This window comes from Dinoponera quadriceps, unplaced genomic scaffold (assembly GCF_001313825.1).
Source record: "Dinoponera quadriceps isolate SergipeBrazil2010 unplaced genomic scaffold, ASM131382v1 scaffold3807, whole genome shotgun sequence".
In the NCBI taxonomy this organism is placed as follows: domain Eukaryota; kingdom Metazoa; phylum Arthropoda; class Insecta; order Hymenoptera; family Formicidae; genus Dinoponera; species Dinoponera quadriceps.
In genome coordinates this window covers 238403-261650 of record NW_014557804.1, presented here as the reverse complement: position 1 = coordinate 261650, position 23248 = coordinate 238403, and the positions used below count along the sequence as shown (strand labels likewise).

The 23248-nt window shown below is 42.9% G+C and overlaps 1 protein-coding gene across 5 annotated transcripts in view; it reads right to left on the bottom strand.

Annotated features, from left to right (window-relative positions):
* Window positions 1-552: 552 nt before the first annotated feature.
* Window positions 553-23248, bottom strand: part of LOC106749460 (acetylcholinesterase) — a 107772-nt gene continuing 85076 nt past the window's right edge. For 3 of the 5 annotated variants that reach the window (XM_014628916.1, XM_014628913.1, XM_014628915.1), the window contains exons 5-7: window positions 19549-19712; window positions 16333-16490; window positions 553-13840 (exon numbers count right to left, since the gene is read on the bottom strand). In XM_014628916.1, the coding sequence (XP_014484402.1) occupies window positions 13713-13840; window positions 16333-16490; window positions 19549-19712 (450 nt within the window). In that variant the 3' untranslated portion in view covers window positions 553-13712. Of the gene's footprint in view, window positions 13841-15764; window positions 16270-16332; window positions 16491-19548; window positions 19713-23248 lie in introns of those variants that run through there. The other 2 variants (XM_014628917.1, XM_014628918.1) reach the window with 2 other exon arrangements.

Genomic DNA, 23248 nt, shown 5'->3' with positions numbered 1-23248 from the left:
CGTCACTTGTTGCGCGTGCAACGCGCGTTCGTTGCGCAAAATAAATCTAACGAATAAATTAAGGATATTTCGCGTGACGTTGGAGTGTAACAAATGAACGGTCTGAAGGGAAACAATTCTTATTCCGCTTTACAGCAACTTTTAATTAACACTTAATAATTGTATAACACTAATTGAGATTAGATTGAATAATTTATTAAAGATTTTTTCCAACGTAAGAAAGAACCTCTGTATTTTATAATTTACAGTTTTATACGTGCTCTTGAATAATTTCATCATGATCTTGCAGAAAATATGATACAATGCGTGAAAGTAATTCATTACGTGTATTCTTTTTGCTCTTTGCCCATCTATCAAAGACGCATTTCCATGAAAATGACGTTATTGTCTCTGAAAATATAATATTTAACTTTGATATGTTGGTAAGTCCTTACAAAGACTTTGTAAACGGAAATTTTACAGGCTCATAAATTATCGATTAAAATATAACGGTGGGACAACATGGAACTTTTTTTATATCCTTCGTTATAAATTTATAATATTTGTAAATTTTTTAAGTATTTTTTTCTCAATGCATTTAGTGGCAATTTGTAATATAAATGAATATAGCAAAATTAAATTATTTCCGTTCGGATTGACATTTTCTCTCACCGGTACGATTTGATTGGAATTGCTCGCGAACGGGGACGCGAGATGGATTTTGGTAAGAAATCAGATCCCTCCTCGCAAATCGATTCCCTATCGTCGATTAATCCTCGCACGATTGAAAGCGCCGGTTTTTTTATTTTTATAAATCGCTCGTTTCGTAATCTGCATGTTCTTCAACAAGTGGGCGTGGGAATTTGGGGGCGCGCGATGGGAACGGAACAAAAAGCAGCGAGCCGTCGTGGCTCTAGTGATCGGTTCTTTATGAAACGGAATAAAGAGGAACACACACGCGCACATACACACACAGAGGACGACGATTTTTAACGGTTCGCAATTTTATTCTAACACCATGCCACTCTGCTTCTGCATATTTAACACAGATTTTCATTTCCAACTAAACAGATACAAAATAACGTCGTCCGCTAAGCATAATTCTCCCTTTAAACTAAATCGATCGAGCGAAGTATATAAGCTACGTAATACAAAATAATCGCACAATAAAAAATATCTAATTTAAGCAAATATAACCAAAATATTTAATATGTATATATGTATATGAAATCAATCAAATATCAAATATATAATAATCGTTGTACGCCTCCTATAATGTGCAAACTAAATATTACAATAACTAAATGAATAAAAGTCTCTTTAATCTTCTCTTCTTTTTCTTTCTTTTGATTGAATACTTCAATTTTGTATTCTCGCTTTGTTGCACATTCGGTACCTAGTGTATGACATTACTCGATGCAAATGTATTTCGAGTAACTTAAATTAATAATATCTCTCGGGGGGTAATACGCTAAAATATATTCTTATCGCTATGCATTTGGTCACTACGCATTTGGTTCCACCGTGCTAGAGACACTTGAAAGCATCAGAAATGTACGACAGAGAATTCGGAACGAAGTTAAAAAGCGCTTCTGGATCGCAACGCGTTCGAGCAGGCGTGCTCGATTTTACCGACTAGTAATAATTGATATTTTGCTGATAAGAATAGCCGGATATGAGACTCGTCGAATCTGCCGAATAAAGCGATAGAACAAATTCGAAAAGCGAAACAAATCTGCACGGTCGATCTGAACTCGCCTCGATTGTCTCTTCATCGTTTCATCGAGCTTTTACGCGCGCTTCTTCGTATAATCGAATCCAGTTCAAACGTAATTACGCGAGCGTCGAATAATACAAATTGCGCGTCACAAAGCACGGAATTGGAGCGACTCAGTGCGTATGCGAGGTGCGCTCGATATATACGAATTTTATTTGATAATAATGAACAAACAGGTCAGGGCCATGGCGCACAGACGTTCACAAGTCTAAGTGGTGAGAAAGACTTGTGAGCAGTAAGCCAATTGATCGATCAGTTGAGAATTTCAATACTCTTAACGGCCGTAACAGAACGGCTGTAAGTCCATGGCATTTAGCTGAAAGTCGTAAAATTTCATCATCTTAAGACGACACCGTCGACAACAACTTACAGCAAAACATAAGGCGCGAACCAATTGTGAGGGAGAAGATTAGAGCCTTAATGTGCTATTTTATTCTGACTGTCGACGTGAGGCCGTAAGGCGTAAGAAATGAAAATAATCAATTTTGCTTATGATCTTACGCTATGGCCTACTACACAGGAAATGGGTTCTTACGAACTTACTATACTCTTGCAACCATTGTAGAGTGTCCCTTACGATCTCCATGATTTTCGAGTGTGATCGACTGACTCGCTGTCATGCCGGCGCGTGCAGAATAAAATTTCACTGCGAATTACAGTCATTTCTGGCGCCAAACATATCTTATTGTTGTTAGAACAAAAAGATAATGGCAATATGAATATGAGGTTATTATTTAACAATGTTATAGCAGCGTTGGCTGCCAAAATTTTCCGATTATAACTACTTCACCATGCGACTGTACAGTCACAAATACTAAACATTTTTTACTTCAGTATGCAGAAGCAAAACCTACATAATATCAATGATTATTATGTAGAAATGAAACTTAAGCAGCGAGCAAATTGACCGACCTTAGTCAGCTATTTTCATTACGTCATAAGAATAATTGATTATGACCGGTCAATTTGCTCGCCGCTTAAATCTTACTGTTTGTGTGTCTTACTGTTCTTATGTTTTTACGTATACCATTGACCTTACTGCTCTAGTTTTATTACTTATATTTTTCTATGTGCTATGGCCCTTCCTCTCTCTCTCTCTCTCTCTCTCTCTCTCTCTCTCTCTCTTTCTCTCGACGATTCTAATTAAACTTGACACAAAAATACGGAACATTTAGTGTTTCTTCTCTATACAATATCGCGTACAACTACTCCTTCTATTACGTCTTTCCTCCGAAGCTCTCGGCTCTTGAGCAGGAACAATCTGTTTGCGGGCAGGAGTGCACGGCTCGGGTGTCAAAGCGAGCGACATTCGGCTTAAATAAGAGTTAGCTCGGAAAGGTGGCTTCCGTTTTCGGCAATGCTTCGCGACAAGTTCTTGCGATAGCCAGTTGCTCCACGTGGAATAAATAGAGACAGACGGGCGAGACCGCCGTAGAGGGAAACAGGCCGAATGTTGTGCACTTCTGGTCTACAGGGTGACGCGAAATAAAGGAATCGCCGCGATACGAAACGCGTTCAACGGAGAGTGTTTTGTGCGCACGAGGTGCGATCGAATTCTCCCGTAATCTTTGACAGTTGTCCTCGAAATATCTCGTCATTGTGACAACTCTCGCAAACAAATGACGTTTCGAGTCCAATTACGCGTGACATTTCGTGTTGATACGGCGACAGTAAATTTAAATCGGAGCGTCGATTTGTGTGTCTGACGTTTCCGCTTCATCGTCGATTCCACCGGCAGACGGCGGATGCGCTTCGCTCGAAGCGGTTTACGATCGAAGTGTGGATTCGCGCGAATCGGATTATATCCCGCCGGCGGGAGAATCACCGTAAACCCGAAAGGTGCGCGCGCGAACTCGCGTAACGAACGTATTAAATTTCTTCGGTCCGTAAAAAACCCGACGAAGTAGACGCCTCTTTGAGGATAACTGCAGAATTTCTCCGTACAACGCCGAATTACAGTACAACGCTGTATTACGACGTTCCTATTTGCGTCACCCCGCGTAGCCGATCATCGAACGTGTGTCGTTTTTGTTGAGGCACTAATCCTAAAATTAACTTCGCGGGACGCTCTTCGATGAATAGAGAACTACCTAGTGATATGTGTGTGTGAGGATACATTCGGTACGGTCGATGAGAGGGCCGCGTTAAATGCTAAACAGCTGGTAGGCCCTATTAATGTTGTCTCTCAGGCTCGCCCTTCAGCTTCCTTCTCTTCCGCTTTCTCTTTTATAATTTCTTCTTTTACGCACGTTCTTTTTATCTTTCGATAGACACGCCCCTTGACCTCGAAAAATACCTACCAAAAACCGAAAAGTGGAACAATTTCTCGATAAGTCACGATCCGAAAGCGAAACGATCTCTCAATATGACTTTTCCGTAACATTGAAAGCATATAATTATCAAGAAAAGGGTTCGGATCTCGAAGCATCTGGACTAATAATAAATAAATATTTTAATTTCATTTTTGTCCTTATTCAATTCATTATTATCGCATTATTAAATCCGTGCATTATTAAATACTCTTTCTTCTCGTTTTTTAATAATCTTATAATTATTAATATTATTTGTTTATTTATTTAACTTAAGAAAAATCCATTTTATACACAAAGAAACTCGTTAAAGATACATGAAAGTAGATAAGTATACGTAAATAGACCAGATTATTATATTAGGAAAATTGTATTCTTCATTGTCTCTTTATTGATTTATTTTGATAGTGTGACTTCCATAAATAAATGAATAAATATTCCGGGATAAAGTTATATTTCGGTAGATCGTCTCGGTATCCGGAAACAATTTCAATTATCGACCTCCGAGATTCGTATTTTTCGGAACGAACACGTCCACTTTTTTATCTCCGTTTTGCTATCTCTCCTGTCTCTTACGCAAGTACGAGTGTTTGGAAACCCCCGATAATCTGATTCGCTTAACCTTGCGCATCGATCTGCGAGAAGGGGGTTCTTTCCTCCTCTCTCTCTCTCTCTCTCTCTCTGTACCTTTTCGTTCCAGGCTACGTTACCTGAATGACGACGAATCCTTTTACTTGCGTGCTGCGCACGCGTCCGTTTCCTGAGCTACGAGCGCAAGCTGAGCAGCGACTCTTCTTTCGAAAAATGCAGAGAGAGAGAGAGAGAGAGAGAGAGAGAGAAACGACACCGGAGCGATTTCTATCAGATACGTCCGTGCAATTAAACACGCTCTCAAGGCGCGCACGCGGGGTGTCTCTCGTTGCGCCGCTGCTGCTCGTTGACACAAGAACGCGGCAGATTGCCTCGTCAGAGTGACGAAGTTGTGCAGGAGCATCTGGTACTCCCGACAGTGTCATCGGGAAGGAAATGAGGTCACGCCTTTGTGATCCATCACCGGATTTCAGGAGAACGATTTAACGCGGCGCATCCGCCGTGCGCAAATTGCTCGTAACTCGCCTTTTGATGGGCATTAAGGTACTCCCGGGCAGGGCGAATTCTGAAAAATTGCTGATCGTTATATATCTCCACCCCGTTCGCCCGCACGTGCTCGTCGATTATCGATCTTCGCAATTTTCGCTTGACCCGACCGCGAATCGATGGATGTCGTACCGACCTTTCTCAACGCCATCCCTCTCATTTCATTCTCCAGTTATATAAAATAGCAACTCATCGTCGTTGCGAGGACAATCCTCCACGTCGTGCGGCGCGATTTCGAGAGCGATTCCGGTTTCATATCCGTAATGGCGAAATGTTTTCACACGAACGCGAGCACGCACGGGAGGGTTGGGGAGAATTGCGCGCGGGCTCGAATTTAAATCAGCCGTTAAAAGCGCTGTTACGCGATATATGCGATCGCGTCATCGTTTGAGCGTTATCACGACGCGACGCGTCAAAGAAGCGAAACGATGTCAATGATGTACGGCTGGAACGAGTATTTAAAAATTTATTCATCGCATCTTTTTTCCCTTGTTTTTGAGGTGCCGAAAACAAAAAAATAATAGAAGAAGAAAAATCGTATTTTGCGATTGATTGAATATTTCACGATTTCACATGATCACGTATTAACGTGCAAGGCTAGACGCGAATCATTCCGATCTGGGTCATTCATATCGTACGGGAACAGCATAAATAGCGCGAACAGGCGCGCTTCTTTCATAAATAAATTAATCCTTTCCAATATTATCGTATTTTCTAGTAGTGCAGGAATAGTCTACAGTAAATAGAGTTTATTTTATTATGCAACATAATAAATTTTTTAATATAGTAGACTGTAAAATACTATAAATAACACATGCACTGAGAGAAATCCCGCTAAAATAATTATTTTTGGTCTCAAATATATCTTCTTCTATAAGAGCAAAAATAATGTTTCTCACACAGTGTTCGGAAATGGCTTTTGTCGCTCTGACGCGTTAATGCCTGGTTAAGAAAATGTCCGGTGAAACATCGAATTGAATGAAATGAAGCGCGGTATTTTGGGCATTTGTCGGTGAACGCGGAAGAGAGACAGGAAAGAATACTCTTCGACACGAGACGACGACGGTGTTCTTGAATAATGAATTTTCGCGCGATGATGTTTTCCGATTTTTGCGATGCCACGCGGTGGCGGCGTTCGATTTATCGGCGAAATATCCCCGCGCCGCGATATATCAAGATAATGCAGCGCGCGTTTCCTCGGATTCCTTTTTTCGGATCTTTCCGTATTTACCGGTTTATACGTACCGTATTTTTCCCGTCGTAAATCCGCGGTAGTAAAGAACGAGCGCACGCGAGAATCCGCTCCCGTCGTCGGCGCGGATAAACAATGACATTCGCGTATTTTATTAAGAGTGAATTATCTATGATAAGCGTCTTACTTATTCAGACAACTTCGCCAAGACGCAGGGCAGACGGCTGAATTACAGGGGAAGGGCCGAGTGATTGAACGCTAATTTCGTCACTCTCGCGGATCGAATAAGGTTGAATTTCAATTTCGCATTTATAGATTCTGCGCTATTTTCGTCGCGAAACGACGATCCTCCTCCTTCTTCAAGGAAAGACGTATTCCGCACTTACGAGCATGAATTCTGAGTTGCGTATCGTGTAGATGATTCGGGAGAAGACATATATACTCCCCCCTCACACTGTCGAGAGACACCGTATATTTTCATCATGACCTCTGACACGCAATGCTGCCACCGATATGATAAGATATTATCTCCCCTTAAGCCGATGGACATTAGAGCCGATGGTAGATCTACAGAAAATAGTCTCTCTCGCCTCGCTCGATTAATTAAAATACTAAGTCTTCGTTCTTTTTTCACTTCTCCCTCCCCCTCTTTTTATCTCTATCTACCTCTCTATTTTATCTTTCATGCCGCTCATTTTGATCAGTGTGGATCGATACTGCTTAACGGTCTGCGCCGATCGCTGATATACGAAATACTCACGCTCTCGCATTTACCCATACACACGCGCATATGTATACATATATATATATATATGTATATGATATGTAAGAAATGGAAGATTACTTTGCCGACGCGCCTTGAGCGTACGACAGGTACGAAATTTAGGTTGTGGTGTGTGTCGACGAGATACTCCTCAACCTAAACCGACTAACTACCTCGCGACGTATTGCGTTGACGAATCGTCGTCGAGTTACGACGACGTGACCTGACGTGAGTGACGTGACGCGACGTTACCTTCGGTAACAGAGTGGAAATGATGCGCGAGCTCTGAAATATCCCCAGCTGCATATACACTTCGCACATACCGAGGACTATCGGCACCACCAACTCCGCGTCGTATCGGCGATTTTCCGGAGTGTCGAAATAAGAAGACACATCAAAGTGAGTGTACAGTGAGCGAACGAACATTTGCTGATACCGTTTTAAGAATACTACAAATATATACCAATCGGTATACGTCAAAAGCTCAAACGAATCAAACAAAGATCATTGTATCTTTACGAACGTTCTTTAATTAACCGCCTCATAAGGGAATCGGTTCGACTGCAAGTCAAACGTCCTGTCCGTTAAGAGGTATATACTGAAAAAATATATAAAAATATACGAACTTTATAAGTTTATATATTCGCAAATATATAAGAAGTTTATCGTAAGCATCACGCACAAATTTATTTAAAATATATTCTAAATCTTAGTAAGCTTGGTACTTTATTTCAATTGAGAATATTAAACAAAAATTGGATTGTGTTTGATTGAAATTAACCGGTGATCTAATCTTTCTCTCTTCAGTCAAGTTTTATAATAATCTTGAAAAGAGAATAAATCTTTCGTTTAAGTACGTGCTAACGAGCTTGTTTAAAATTTGTGATGAACATATTTTAAGGCTATTATCAAGAAAATATTCTTTATTGAATATAACGCTTTTCTTAGCGGTATAGTGAAATTGTTCTGTATGTACCCATTTTCTTAACCGTAACAACGAAATATCCTACTTGCTTTTCGTTCATTGTTCGTTCGCTCGGTATATACCCATATACCCTTAATGCGTCGCATATTCTAAAGCAGTCCGGCGGAGATCGGGTTTCGATCTGCGGAGGACACTCCTGGCGAAGTCGCGAATACGTGTCCCGGCTGACAGTCGCTCGAGGCGTTGATACGAGAGGTATCAATTTCAGATCAAAGCGGAGAAATTCGATTGTTTGCAAACGTACTGCAAACGCGTGTATCGCGGCTGAATACAGAGGGATGTTTGGGCGAGCGAGCGAGCAGATGACGAGACCGCGCGCATTCTAACGTCCGGTGCGGAAGCTCCAAATGAAATTTCACTCTACTTGGAATTCCCAGCGCTTCTTTCTTTTTTTAATCCTTTTGCGCCATACCACCCGCTCGTACCGTTTGTTCCGCACTAAATGCAGTCGTCGAAATACTTCAGAGCTCATCCGGACGCGCAGGGGTCGAAACTAAATAATGAGAAACCGAGGAACCGATTGACCGCGAGAAAATCCGCCCTGCGACACCGAAGTCAATCCGAGAGCGAATCCCCGAAATCGATACCACGAGGATCCACCAAGCGCAACGCAGACGTTTCTCAGCGTTCTTCTCCTCCCACCGTCTCTACAACGACCCTAGATGCTTAATTTATATAGGACACCCTGTACACATGGCATATGTATGTATATATAAATACCACGACGCGTGAATCATGAACGGAATCTGTTACACGCTAGCTTTCAGAGAAGATGGTCGATTCTTAGAGTCGTGTCGCGTAGTAAATACGCGCGCCCTCATCTCGCCCGGAGAAAACTCTTTACTGCCATTTTGGCTCCTATCATAATCGATCGTAAGCTCGTCGGCAATGATGGCACGCTCAGTGGTAATAATTTATTGCGCTCCAAATTTAAACGCATCCAGGTTGTTTTGCTTCTCACTGTACAAGAGACTCTATTAATGCAGTTTTATTCGCCCGGTACAGTGACACCGGAAACTTCCAATCGGATGTGATTGAATATTCGTGCATCACGACTGTCGATCATTCAGTGAGTTGACAATGATGCTCCAAAACTACAGTCATGATGTACAAGTATTTCGAAATGATGCGCCTGATTGGAGATTTTCGGTGTCACTGCACCTAGAAAATGGAACTGCATTGATTCAGACTTTACTCCGAGATACTGCGACGAGAGAATCCGACGTGTCACGCAGACGCGTCATTATGATCGCGCAAACGGACCGACGGATTGTTCCCATGTGTCAGGCCAATTTGGACCTGTGCCGACTAATTAGGAATCAAACGAGCTCGCGAGTTGCTCTCGCGCTCGACATCTCGCTTCGGTTACGACGACGAGACGGGAAGGGAGAAGCGACTCGATGGCTTTGGGTCGCACTCTCTCTTCCGTTTCTTCTTCTTCCTTTCGACCGCGATGCGGAAACTAATAAGAACCCTTTCTTCAAAACTTCATTGATTAGACTAAAATCGCTGCTGCGACCTCTGAGGTCGCGCGGCGAATTGTTGCGGAATTGCATGGTGCCGTGACATTTAAGCCTACGATAACTAGATCCCGTCTCGTGTGCGACGCCACACATTATCTGGATACGATACACGGTATATTTATACATACAATTTGTGTATATATATATGTATATATACATACATACATACATATATATATATGTGTGTTGTGTATATGTACATCTCGCTTAACAGTAATGCGTATGTATATGTATCTGTCACGTTTTATCTTTTCTTCTTTCTCTCATCTTTCTATCCTTTTCTCGCTCCTAACTTTCCGCTCGTTTCGTGTTACGCGTCGAAAAGTGACACCGTCTTTATCGTTGTCGCGCGCGTGCACCGTCCTAACGATGATTTCGACAGCTGACAGATATTCCATGGTTTTTTTTCGCTACGGTCGCCTCGGTATAATGATTCGACGTCAGCATTTCGATTGACGCGAGTTTCGTCCCCCTTCGTCGTACCTCCGTGTCTTTATTATATCTAGCGAAACTTCGGCTGCAAAACTCGCGAACCGCCTCTCTTTTTCCCTTTCGCTCTATCTTTCTCTCAATAATCGCCGCTACATTGATAGATCCTCGTTAGGCGCTTAAAAAGTCTCGTAACGGGACAGACGGATCAATTGGTCGGTGATAAACAAGCGGGAAACTACGACTAATTAGATGTCCCCTCTCTCTCTCTCTCTCTCTCTCTCTCTTTGCCTCACGCGAATAGCCGATCTGATTGCCAGTGATTGGGCAGTTCACCTAATTTGCGAAAATGAGATTTTTTATTTCCGAAGGACCATTTTCTCTTCTTTCTCTCTTACTTTTTTCGTTGCACGAACACATCGCTTTTATCGTACGTGAGCGCTTGCGTCGCAGAGACAATCTTTACGTTCAACTTAAAAATGCCTGGCATTTCCCACGGGACAATAAAAAGAAGCGCACACAATTCTTTCGCTCATTCGTTCGCTCGCTCGCTTTTACGCACACGAATGCGACACTTGTACCATTTCCGTCGAAATTTACGGCGACGCGTTTATTCAGATTTCCATCGGCCGACGGTTGCGTTTCAATAAAATGTTAAAACATCGGGACGAGCGCGCTTAATGCGCCTCCGACTCCCTGGCGCATTTGCATTGGGAACCACTTTACCTCCTCGATCTTATCTGAGGAGGAAGTTCGTGGCGTCACTCGCTCGTAATAAAACGGCCGAATCGGGCGATTGATTTCGGATCCCTCCACACGAAGAGCTGCGCGGCTTAATGCACGCGATATCATCGCACCGATTCGAACGAGCTCGCGCTGGAAATTAAGGACTCCGAGGTCACCGTGAAACGAAAGCGTAAACCACCCCGCTGTGGTGCGGATGGTGTTTTCGAGAACTTTTTTTCCGAACGCGATGATAAACGAGAGTCGTGGACGAGCGCGTACGTCCAATTTCGGCGAGTGTATCTTGCCGAAAACGGTCCGGAGAATCTTCGTTGCGGGGGGATGTGTTTACCCCTTCGAGGGAAACCCGGCCTTCATCTCGGAAGACGCTCTCGAGCTTTTCGCGCGCGGTGGAGTGTATACTCCGCTTCATCGCGGAGTCCTTGATTCTGCCGAGAAATTTTGGGAGAAAGCGCGTCAGGGAGAACTGCAGAGAACGTAAGAGGGACAGAGAGAGAGAGGGAGAACTAACGGAACATTGTTATTGTAATTCGCACCCTGTAAAGCCCTTCTATACCTATTGTAATATGGGTCGCGGTCGTAAGCGCAATGCCCGTCGCTACGACGATTTCCACAGCTGGCTTGATTTCACTAATATTATACTGAGAAGGAAAAGTGATCGAATCAACGAAATTTTGCGTAAACGAACAAAATTATTCCCAGCACGTCGTTTAGTCTATTGACTATAGGCTTTTCCACATCTGTCGTGATAGTTATCGTTGTAAACGTGCTTTTTACAAGTTTTTTGCTACAATATTTCACTTTAACGTTTTAAATCTATTATTTTATAAATGTACATGCGTCAGTGCGATAACAAGGAATTTTTAATATGAAATTAGTTCAGGCATTAAGATAGACATAGAAAGGCATTAAGAGTGCGTTTCACACCGTCCTTATTCTCATCCAGGAACGACTGGATCGGGTGACACCCCTGCTGACTCGATCGCGCGATCAAATTGGATCAATGTGCGGCGAATGTCGTCCGGATGGCTCTAATCGCGTGGAAATTGAAAGTCTCGCGGCCACTCGGATCGATCTCTCGGTGTATTGTTGCTCGACGTGGCTCTTCGCGGTCGCAATTTGATCTCTCTGCTAATCCCGGCTGCCCGTTGCCCAGGCCAACATGCGTGCCGAAGAGAGCGGAGTGTCTAGTGCGGTTGGATGAAAATGCGAAGAAGCTCTCTTTTCTCCCCGCGCGTCAAGTTAACGTCCACTGCTAAGTGATGATTTAGGGCCGACAGTTTGTGCGATAGTTTACGGTAAGCAGATCGGTATTGTCTATTAGGTCCTCGAGTTGTTACTGTATCTTCAAGATTGAAAGTCAGCGTCTTTAAAACGGCGACGTGGTACCCGCCGTAGTCGCGTTGTGTCCTTTATTAACCAGTGTAGCGTACGATCGTCCGCTCTAAATCTCCGTGTGTGAGTGTCCTAAGGCTCATCGCTAATAATGTAAAGACCTACATCTACTCCGCTCACAAAGTCGACGTTCTCCTTTTCCTCGATTTTGTTTTTCTTTCGCTTCTCAGCGATATAGTCGGCCGCGCGTGGACAATTATTTCTAAACTCTTCTAAAAACTCCCTATTCTTCCTTCCTCCGCTCCGATCGTCTCCATCGCGACCCACCGATCGAAGGATAGATGGAAAAATCGTTCGCTGCCAAAATGTCCGTCTCTTCGAGCAACAGTCGTCGATGCGCGCCGGGACTTGACACACGACATGCAGAATAAACGCCATCCATCTTCAATTCTCGCGCCCGGGCGACTTTCACGAACGAAACTCCGACGGCTGTGATTGGCTCGCATTCGTGGGATTGATCGCTCGCGGATCGCTGATAATCGTGTCCTTTAGCCTCTTCACGCTGACAATTTCCTCCTACTAAGCCCGCTATTTCCGCTGTTGCCCTCCCGCTACTCTTCGCAGTGTGAAATTGATATCTCACGTATACAGCAGCGGCAATACTAGTAGTAATAATAGTAGTAGTATAATTGTAGTAGTAGTAATGGTTTGGTTGCGACGATAACGAGGAGGAACGCGCTCGCGTGCGACACGGCTTACAAGGCGCATTAGTGAGTTTATTGCCGCGACGCAATAAATCCCGGAGCTGATCTCCCCTCGTTTAATCTGATCCCGCGAGAATCCCGAAATTGCGGTCGCGCCCGATCGTCGATTATGTAATCCATTAAACCTCGTGCGATCGCCGCTGCTCATCCGCCACCTGCGTTTCCCAGATCCGACGAGAGGCCCCTCCGCCTCACGAAATCATTTCCTTCGTCCGTTTTAAATCGCCTTTTAATAATCCCGCCGCGACCGCCGTCGATCGATTCGACGATGGCGTATGATGAGTTCCCCATCGATCACAATTCGGAACGACACGTGCCTATCGTCACGGACAGAGACTCCCGTCGTTGATCGCGACTTCCAGAGGTTGTCGTAGATCCCAACGGACGGCTGAAAAGAGAAGTAGCAGCGGACCGACGAAGCTGGTATGCCCCCCGGGCGAGTTGTTGAAATCGAATCCCAAAGCAGCGTCGCGCTCTTCCGGCTCCCCCCTCCCTCTTATCCCGGAAATTACGAGCCGAGAATGGCGGATCGCAGGGCTAGGTCAATCGAGGAGCCACTACGAGACGCTCTGATTATCATTCGCAAAACGTCACGGCGCTGATGAGAAAACGGACCTATCGATCTCTACGAGTGCTTTCGACGACCGTTAAACGCGACCTTCGAAGCGTTAGACAACGGGACCTGTTTGTCGGCCGGTGGAGCATTTCCGTCCAGCCAAGTACTTGCCAGCCGTGAGAAGGGGTTCGTTCGCCGACACGGGTGAGCAAGCGACCTTTACACGAGTCTGTATATCGCCAGCACCGGAAGCAGCAGGATGGACGCGATCGGTGATGCACGCAGCTCGCCGACGCCCGCCGAGATGCTCGACGCCATCGCGCTGTTGCACGCCTCGGGCGTTGGGTCTGCGAACAGAAGCGGAAGCGCGAGGTCAGGAACTTGGAGACATTCGCGCGCTCCTAAGAGCAATGAAAGTAACATTATTGTTAGCACGGCAAAAGAACTCGGTTCGTGCAACCGAATACTCGGTGACAAGAAACGAAAACATCTCTGCTTTATTGCGACCGAACACATTCAAACAACTGAGAACAATTGGCTGAGTAGAAACCTCTTACAGAAACCCTCCTTTTTTTTCCTAAAATCGGATTTTCCTCAGGCAACGCAATGCACAATGCGTTCGCTCCATTTTCGTTGTATATTTGATTCGTTATATACAATTACGTTTCATCCGTTAATTAGTGAAACGCAACAATATTGTATAGGCAAAGAGAATACTATAGGTTTTATTTTAAAATCAATTCCCGTCTCAATTTTATTACGTTTTCTAGTCGTGCGGGAAATATCGTAAGTGAAATAGAGAGGATAATCAATTGAGACGGAATATCGATGTGTTCCTCGGGGTTGCAAAATGCTACGGTAATTTCTATGTTAAAATTCTCTCTACGTGTAGCGCCGGTCACTCTCATGACAGTCAACGTGTTAATACGACACCAATACTATAATGGACAAGATGAACGACGGTGCGTCTAAATTGTACGTCGTAGGCGATGAGCCTTCGATTAGTCGTCATGGGGATATATATCACAGCAGCAGTCTGCGACAAAGAGACGTCATGTCTGTCATTACGTCATTACTCGGTCATTAGGAGCCGTACATGCGCTTAATACGAAACTATCCTGCGTTAATGGGATCATTTAGGAATGGAGGAATTCCAGATGGAGAAAGGAAATGGAAACGTTTGTTTTTTAAGTTGTGATCTCAAAAAATGATCCAATCAGCGCGATATTTATTGCATTAGAGTCGTGGACAGATAATATTATTTTTACTCTTCGTACCAATTAATAATTTTATACTGAATTATCTTTATTTCATCAATGCGGGCATTAAACGATGTTACGATGAGCTTTCTTTATGCGTACCATGCCAGATTAATACATCGTTAATATGTAGTACTGAATTAAGATAATTTAGTATAAAATTACTGTTTGGTGCACATATCAAACGATCGATATAAACTAACATACAAACTGTGTGACTGGGTATACACTAACCGAGAGAATAGCTTTAACTCGCTATATAATTAGGTTATTAGGATTTTCTAACGCGCATTAGAAATTTATTATTTATTAATTATTCAGAGAGAGAGAGAGAGAGAGAGAGAGAGAATAAAGCAAGGTAACAATGTGTTGAATCAATAACCTGTCTCTGTGATAGCTTTACGTTAATATCTAGAAACAAATGTATAGATTACGTGTAGAATTATAAAATACTAGTAACCTAATTACATGGTGTGATATTAAAACTATTTTGCCAGTTAGCATACAGTAATAGACAGAAAGATTGTAACACATTTTTTTTGCATAAATTTCGGGACGCATTCTGCGTTTACAATAGGAGAATTTGTTTCTTAATTATTTTCAGGAGATACATTCTTCCGTTGAATAAGAGATGCGTTGCAAAACTCGTGAAAAAAATGCGACAATCTTTCTGTCTACCAATGTATCATAGTTAGAAAGTGGATCGCTCGCATATCGGGACAAACGAAAATTTAGCGATAATCTTTCTTTACCGATCGGTTGCAAGCCAACGAAAGGATAGCAATAAATTCAGAAATTAATATTTTAAACAAACATTTAAGTATCAAGAAACAATATTAAGATATTGTTTAGGAAGCCTCCATAATCAAGGAATAATTGATTCGATTCCCATGCTGGCTTCTCAGATATAAGTTCCCAATTGGGGCGAGCTGCTGACCCCACAAATTTTCCATGTAATTGCATGTTTATGACATTAAGAATGATATTAAAATATAGTAAGTAACCATATCAATTCACAAGTATAATGCAATTTCATTTATTTTCATTTACAAAAATCGTTATCGAGAACGCGACGATGGAAAACTATCGGGGACAAGTACGTGCGCAATCGGCCGCCTCGTTTTGCAAACAATCGCTGCTGTTTAATCCGATATGTCCCGGATAAACAGAAACATCGAAATTATTTGCAGTAACGGTCGGCCGGCTGGCGCCCCGTGAGTATCGAGTTTCCCGAGCGCGTTGCAAACTTACGCATAGCGCAATGTCAATCGCATGGCATAATTAAATAGTCAACATAGAAACGCTGGCCACGTGGCTGGCCATATTGAACGGCTAATAACTGAATTATTTATCGTGCCGGCGTTTAAAGAGCGCGTTATATCGATGGCAGGGAAAACTTAATCGCATAATTCGCGCAGTCACCATTGACCGCGCGCGCACATTTTCTCGTGTCTCAAGTGTACTGCCTTATCTCTGGAATAGCATTTTCCGTCAGTGCATGTACTCGGGAAATGTAACTAGAGGAGAAAAAGAGAAAAGACAAAATTATTCCGTGAGGGCGCACGGCACGCTGCACGTACCGGGAACTCTCTTCAATCGCGGCAGGAACTCGTTCCAAAATGCGCAAGCCGTCGTGCGGGGACCTCTGCCAAAGCCGGTCTCCTCCGCGTTCCAGATAAAGTACTGCGGATGTTCCTTGGTGTACGCCGGCCAGTCGGATTCCACCGCCGTTGGCACACTGGAAAATAATTCAAGAGGTAAAGCGATACGTCGCAATCGCAAATCGCGCACTCCAACTTTCCACCTACGAGCGAATTGCGATCGACAGGGGTGACGGGTAGGCGGGATGATGGAAAACGAAGAGTAACGAGGAAAGGAAGGCGCGGCAAGTTGGATGCAGAACTATGTTCGAACTTCAAACGGAATAGAGATGGGAATCTCTGTCTCTAATAGAGGAAACGCGCTCGCCCGCTCGAAGAGGTATCGGAAGCTGGCACAAGTACGAACGTTTGTCGGGAATGTACGAAAGAGAGAGAGAGAGAGGAAAGAAACATCGATGTATATATATATGCATGAAAACAGATCGTATTAAATTGAACAAAATTGAAAATACATTTGTTTCGCGTTTAATTTGATGTACAATCAGAATCGGCAAACATAATTAAATTTACGATAAATTTATAAAGTCACGTTCAGTTGAGAGAGTTCGAGTGTTTTTCATTAAATTTGAAGCAGAAGAAATTGTAGTAAAAGTTTTTAACCGGAAGGCATAGATTCTCAGCGTGAATAAATGTTGGAGTCTGAATTATTATTGCGAGCGAGTTTTGCGAAACTAGTTGTGCAAGTTTATTAATATATATATATTGCTTATCGCGCCAATGAGAAGACTTTTTTGAAAATAAGCTTCTTCGTTCGTCCGGCTAAGATCGCGTTCCTCGAAAATTATCCCCGCGTATTGGATCACACAGTGTACGGTCGAATACAGAAATTTTCGCACTAATAAATAGAAGTTTAGATTCGGACGTTGGATCAGCGTTGGAGTTTCTAATTAACTTATTCTTTTTTTCTTGCAGTTATAATTTGAATTTAAATTAACTTCGTTTTACACATCAGCGAACTCGTTCGCAAACGGCGCGCATAGTGTGTCACTTATATCTGTAATTCCGCGCTGGATATTTCAACTAGAACGTGTGAAAATTTCTATTGAATATTTCGCGCGTTAATCCAGCGAAACGTCGAAATTATAATAAAACCCCCGGGCGACGCATTGGGACGGAATTTACTCGAGAAAATTTAATTTAGCTCCGATTCTTTACGCACTATAACCTTTCATCTATCGTTCAGTATGGTTTCTCACATGCATGATGGTATATTCGTCGATGTCGCCAGGAATTTCAGTATACTGAGAGGAAAAATTGTTAACTCTTCGAACTCGTTATCCCGCTATAGCAGGTGATAAGTTTATCATACCGAGAGAGAAAAAATGGTTGGCTAAAACACAGTCACTAAAATTTAATGAATTTCCAGCGCTAATTATATCTTTTTGTTGTTCAAACAGCTTTCTCTCAATACAACACCGGTCGCGAACTTCTATAGAACGTCGTCGCGTCACACGTCGGGGTGATCTTTACATTCGTATCTATGATTCGTGGCCTTCGCTTCTAGCAAAGTACTCGTCAATTGAGTGACATAGACATTGTCCTTGGCAAAATTGATCTCGCTATTCTCTCCATAATAGGATGATGTAATACCGTGACTTTGTTGGGAACATTGTCGGCCTACACATCACACTTTATTAGCTATCCACGCTGCAACCCATATTTCTAGATTTCAACTGTACGTTGCATAGGTCGCGAGTTAACGACGAACGTGTTGCGAGAAATGGCAAATTCAAGAAAGAATTCCCTCTCGCTTGTGTTATTTCGCAGAGATGGGAGAATTTATCGACTTCGTTAAATCCAAGGCAAATGCGGAAACACATACTTTCGGAAAATCTTAAATGCACTTTCCGAAAAGAGATGCTGATTCGTTTTCTCTTCCATTAATACTTTAGCATAATCCAGGTATTTCTATACGGGTATCTGAGTAATATAATAACCTATGTACTCGCAGGTGTTACTCTGGAATGAAATTTTTTTTTTTTAATAAAGTCATGTTTTTTCAAATAAATATATTCTTCTCAGCAATCTATGTATAAAAGTATGAAGATAAAGTTAACGAAAAGTTAATACTGAGTATTTTATATTACAATATATATTTTGATAAAAAAAAAAACATACAAAATATTTCATAAAACATTAATATAAATAAGAATAATAATAATAAGAGCAAATAAAACTGGATGATTCTCTGGTAATATCGGAGATACTCGTACTTCCGGAATTGACACCGCCATAATTCGTATTTTATTGTGCTTTTTATTATCAGCTTTTTATCGACGTAAAGACATCGTCTCGAGTCCTTTGTTGAAACCGCGCGCGTGCAAAACGAGTCCGATTAAGCGTACTATTATTAATAAATATGAAAACACTGTGTCCGGTAATTTTCATAATTCTAGCGTTAAGCGTTGTATATCTTCATTAAATACATGCGAGTGCGTTCCGTGCACAAAGTAATATATTCGCGTCGCGCGCACGCATGCGCGTTGCGTTCGAGCGAAATGTGATATCGAGCTGACTTCAATCGCATTACGCATTATTTCATCTAATAATTTCGTTAATATGCGGAGTGAAAAGTTGTTTAATAAATAAAATATGAAAATGATAAAAAATTGATGGAATTACACGCCCACTGTCGAAATAGAAAGCATCATGCCGCTCTGTACACGGACAAACGTGCGCGCGCGCAACCGTGTATCGAACCAGTGTGCGTTGAATAAATCAACGCGGATCAAAATTAACGCCGAAATAATGAACGGATGGCGCGCTAGACAGCTTTATTCGGTCGAAAATAAATGAATACGAACGTTTCTCAGGGGAAGGAGGAGGGGGAGGAGGGTACAGTCAAAAATTGTGTCGGGAGAAATGGAAGAAATATTTACGTAACGCGCGTAAATATTTGATAAGTTAGTGCCAGAATACGACTGGCGTGATTTACCAACGGCGGAGGAAGGAAGATTGAGGTCAGGAATCGAGCCACGATATTACGAGAAATTACTCGAGGCTGAAATCTCGAGGAGTTGTGTTTCTGTATGTAAGTGAGCGCCTTCCGCCGTCGGATGATCAACTTAACGCTGGGTCACATACATGAACAGTTGTTTCTTATTCGCGTCGATCGACGTTACACATGCTACTTACCCTTTGTACGCGAATTCCGAGAAGTGACCGATGATTCTCAATGCTAGATTTCGCTCTTTGTCGGTGTATTCAAGGGATATGTTGAGCGGGTGCCCGAAGACGTACTCCACTTCGTCACCGTGCATTACGCCCATCCATTCGCCCCACACATTGGTACTCGTCCTCTGCAACACAATGTATACGTTTCCACCGGTTAGTTTCTTCGATTTTACTTCTCTGAAGCTGAGACTGCACTACGTATTCGCTATTCGTCATTCGTGATGTACTGGGTATCCTACGGGAAGTTGCTGAAACTAAACGCGTCCCTTCCCGCTCCACGACTTACGTAGATGTTCCATTGTCCGTAGTCTTGTATTTGGGAGTCCGCATTTTTATTCTAACCTTCTTCGAAGTAAGAACGTGAGTTGAAAAATGAGCGATCTTACGATAGAAGAGAATCTTATTTTTTGCAGAACAATTGACAATTTTATGCAATGTGATACTATTAAAAATCCAAATTCGACGTAAAGATTCGTATTCAGCGACTCCAATCGTTGATTAAATATTAGCCTGATTTTTGTCCAAAACCGTTTTTTAACCGAATTAAACTTTCTTCACACTTACGCTGCTGTGGTTAGGTTAGCTCACGAATATTGTGACGGACGTCGCGAGAGTATCGCGGTTTGAAATAAAGAGCAAAGAAAGACGGTGAAAAGTATCGGTAAATATTAAAACGAAAGTAGATATCTATATATATAGGAGCTGAAAATTGCCCAGGCACGACGTGTCATCGTCTGTCAGCACCGAAGTTATAATTTAATGCGCTGCCCTTGCGATGGTTGTTAAAGTTTCGCGGTTATAGTTTATTGAGGATAACGAAATGACATTAGCGATGTTAAAACTCGCGTAACTCTTTGAACCTTTATCATTGTTCCGTTGCGAGATGGAAAGCGCCAACGCGACTTCGTTTCCCGGGACGCTTCAGACTGATTTCTCCTCTCATTCTCTCTTCTCTCTCTTTTTCTGTCTCCATTGTGATAATTTTAAATTTGATGCCGTGATTTCCTCTCGTCGAGCTAAATTTTTATCGAGAGAAATTTAAACCTGCACATAGCACGGGAGGCAAAGGATCGGATTGAATGTCGTCCCGTTACTTCCGTTAGAATAATACGAAGATACGATTTCATTATAACCCGAGACCGAGATATCGTTGAACGAAAGAATTGTGTCCATTTTTTAATGGACTCGAGACTCCTCACGGATAGTAATAGGACTTAGCTAAAATAAAATCAATGATTATATTGATTTTATTGTTAAAGTTTGTCTTATTGTTGAAAATGATTAAGTATTTCACGTATAAAGTCCTCCAAGTTCACACTGTTCAGAGATCGATTCGAGTATTAGCCGATGATTTGCTCTTTACTCTGCTTCTACGGTTACCAGATAGCGGAAGAGCAAAAACAGACCATGGAATATAATAGTTATATTATAGATGGAGGTATGTACTGCTCTTTTAGATTCTGATCTCACTCACACTCTGCACTCGTTGTCGTAAGCACCTAGTAACCCTAGTAGTAACGTTGGCAACTTTTTTATACGTACTATGATACTTTGTAGTACGATACTTAGAAATGGCTGCCACTCTCTCAGGTACTCGTAAACGTAACTTAATGTGCACTTTAAAGTTGAGTTAATAAATTTATAACTCATAATGTAAACATATTTCACTTGTAATTCAGCTAATAACAACAAAACGGTTAGCCCTATCGATCGTAATACTGAGTTATATTCTCGCGTGTGCGAGGTGAAGAATCTAACAGAATATCACCGTGTCAGAACGACACGACGTGGTGATTCTAATTCGGGGCTACGGTCGGGTTACATGTCGCCGAGCGAAATTCCCGTCGGGGGAGTTTGGCTCGCGTTCTATCTGGAATGAAGGACCGGACGATGTAGAATATTACTTTTATCAGAATAATGTAGAACGTAGGGCCCGTGATTCTTTTCTCCCGTGTAACGTTTAATTAAAACGCCAAGGTGCGCGAGCCACAGACAGCGGTGACTCAGCAGGTCGTCGTCGAGACATACAGGATTGGATGATATCGATGTCGGCACTTGGTGCCGATCGATACCAGGGCTCGTCCGCCGCAGAGTTTCGCGAGCGAAGCCGAAATTCACGAAGGTGCGACGCGAGAGCGATGCGGAAACGAAAAAACGACTAGGCGACGATGAAGAAAAGGCGGGAAAAAAGGAGAAGCGCTCTCACCTTCAGTTCGCTAACCAGCCGACGGCGTTATTAAGATTACGGCTGGCGCACATGAGTAATGACATCCTCTTTACTTCCAACGGCCGAGGCGTGCCCGCTCCTGATAAATTACCTTCTCTGCTAATTGCTCGAGCCTCCGCGCCGCCGCGGCATTTCGCTTATGCGCGTTTCACGGCTCAGGAGCTGCGATGAAGGCGGAGGGTGAAAAGGGCGAGAAGGAGAAAGAGGTGGAAAAAGCGACGGGGGACGAGTTAAATAGAGAACGTGAAGAGTGCAACGGCGAAAGGTTGCGCGGGGAAGGAGTGAGAAAGCGAAAATAAAGTAGTGAAAAATAGGAAAACGAGCCGAAGTAAATGACTGGGAAACTACGGGGGTGGGAGAGCGCACAGGGGGTTGTCGAGTGTGAGGAAGGTGAGCGACACACGATCAACGACGCGGATTAGATAAAAGTGCTATTTCTCATGGCGAAACTTCGTTCACGTTGATGATATTCGAATTGATGATGGACGTTGCGTGCAATGCTGCGACGAAAAGGCAGTGAAACGGTCCAAATTTGTCGGATATTTCAAGTTAAACATAGTAAAGTGGCGCGAGGAATCCCGAAATTTTTCACACGAATCGCGTCATCATTCTCTCTCTCTCTCTCTCTCTCTCTCATTTATGTGACGATACTGTTCGTCGTACTTGTATTTGCGATGTAATATTGTTTTATTCAATAAAGAGCGCTCACGGACCCTCTAAGTGGCAGTTCAGGTATATAAAGGCCGGTTTAGCAAACTTTAACTGCAGTTCAAACTTATTCTATACATCCTCCCCCTCGAGCTGCTGCTCCCAGGCGAGCGCAAAGAATCAGGTAAACTAGGGTCCGGGCTAATCGACGTGCGCGAGATCGATCGTGAGCGCGCAATTGGGTGGATCGACACGCGCCGAAAATGATCTTTGCAAGGCCTCGAGAATTATCCGTCACGACGATGCCGAATGCTCGTCGATGATCTGTTCGCGTTGGAGTTGCAAGTATTTGCGACATTTTCGCGACGTCGAAAATCACTCCGATGAATGAGCTCGAGCGAGATTGAAGGACAACGAACAAACCGAGCGAGAGTCTTCCCCGCTGGAGGATTTCCATTTCTAGCTTTAACTACAGACTTTTTGGAATATTATTATCCCGCCGACTTTTGCCCACTTTACGTCTGAAGTTAACGAACTTCGCCGGCCAGAATTATGTTTTCTGATAAAAATAACGTTGCGTTGCGCGCGAAATCATATACAGTACTACGTCGTTAAAAGAACGTCTAGCCCTCCCCGCCCCCTCTCGTGCTTCCAGTGCGCTCTATCTCCGGCGAACTCGCGGACGAGTGGAAATTAATTGCTAATTACTTGCAATCTTTTCGCCGAGATATCTTTTTTTTATTAAATTTCTTTCTCTCACCGCGCGTCCTTCTTCCGCGTATAACA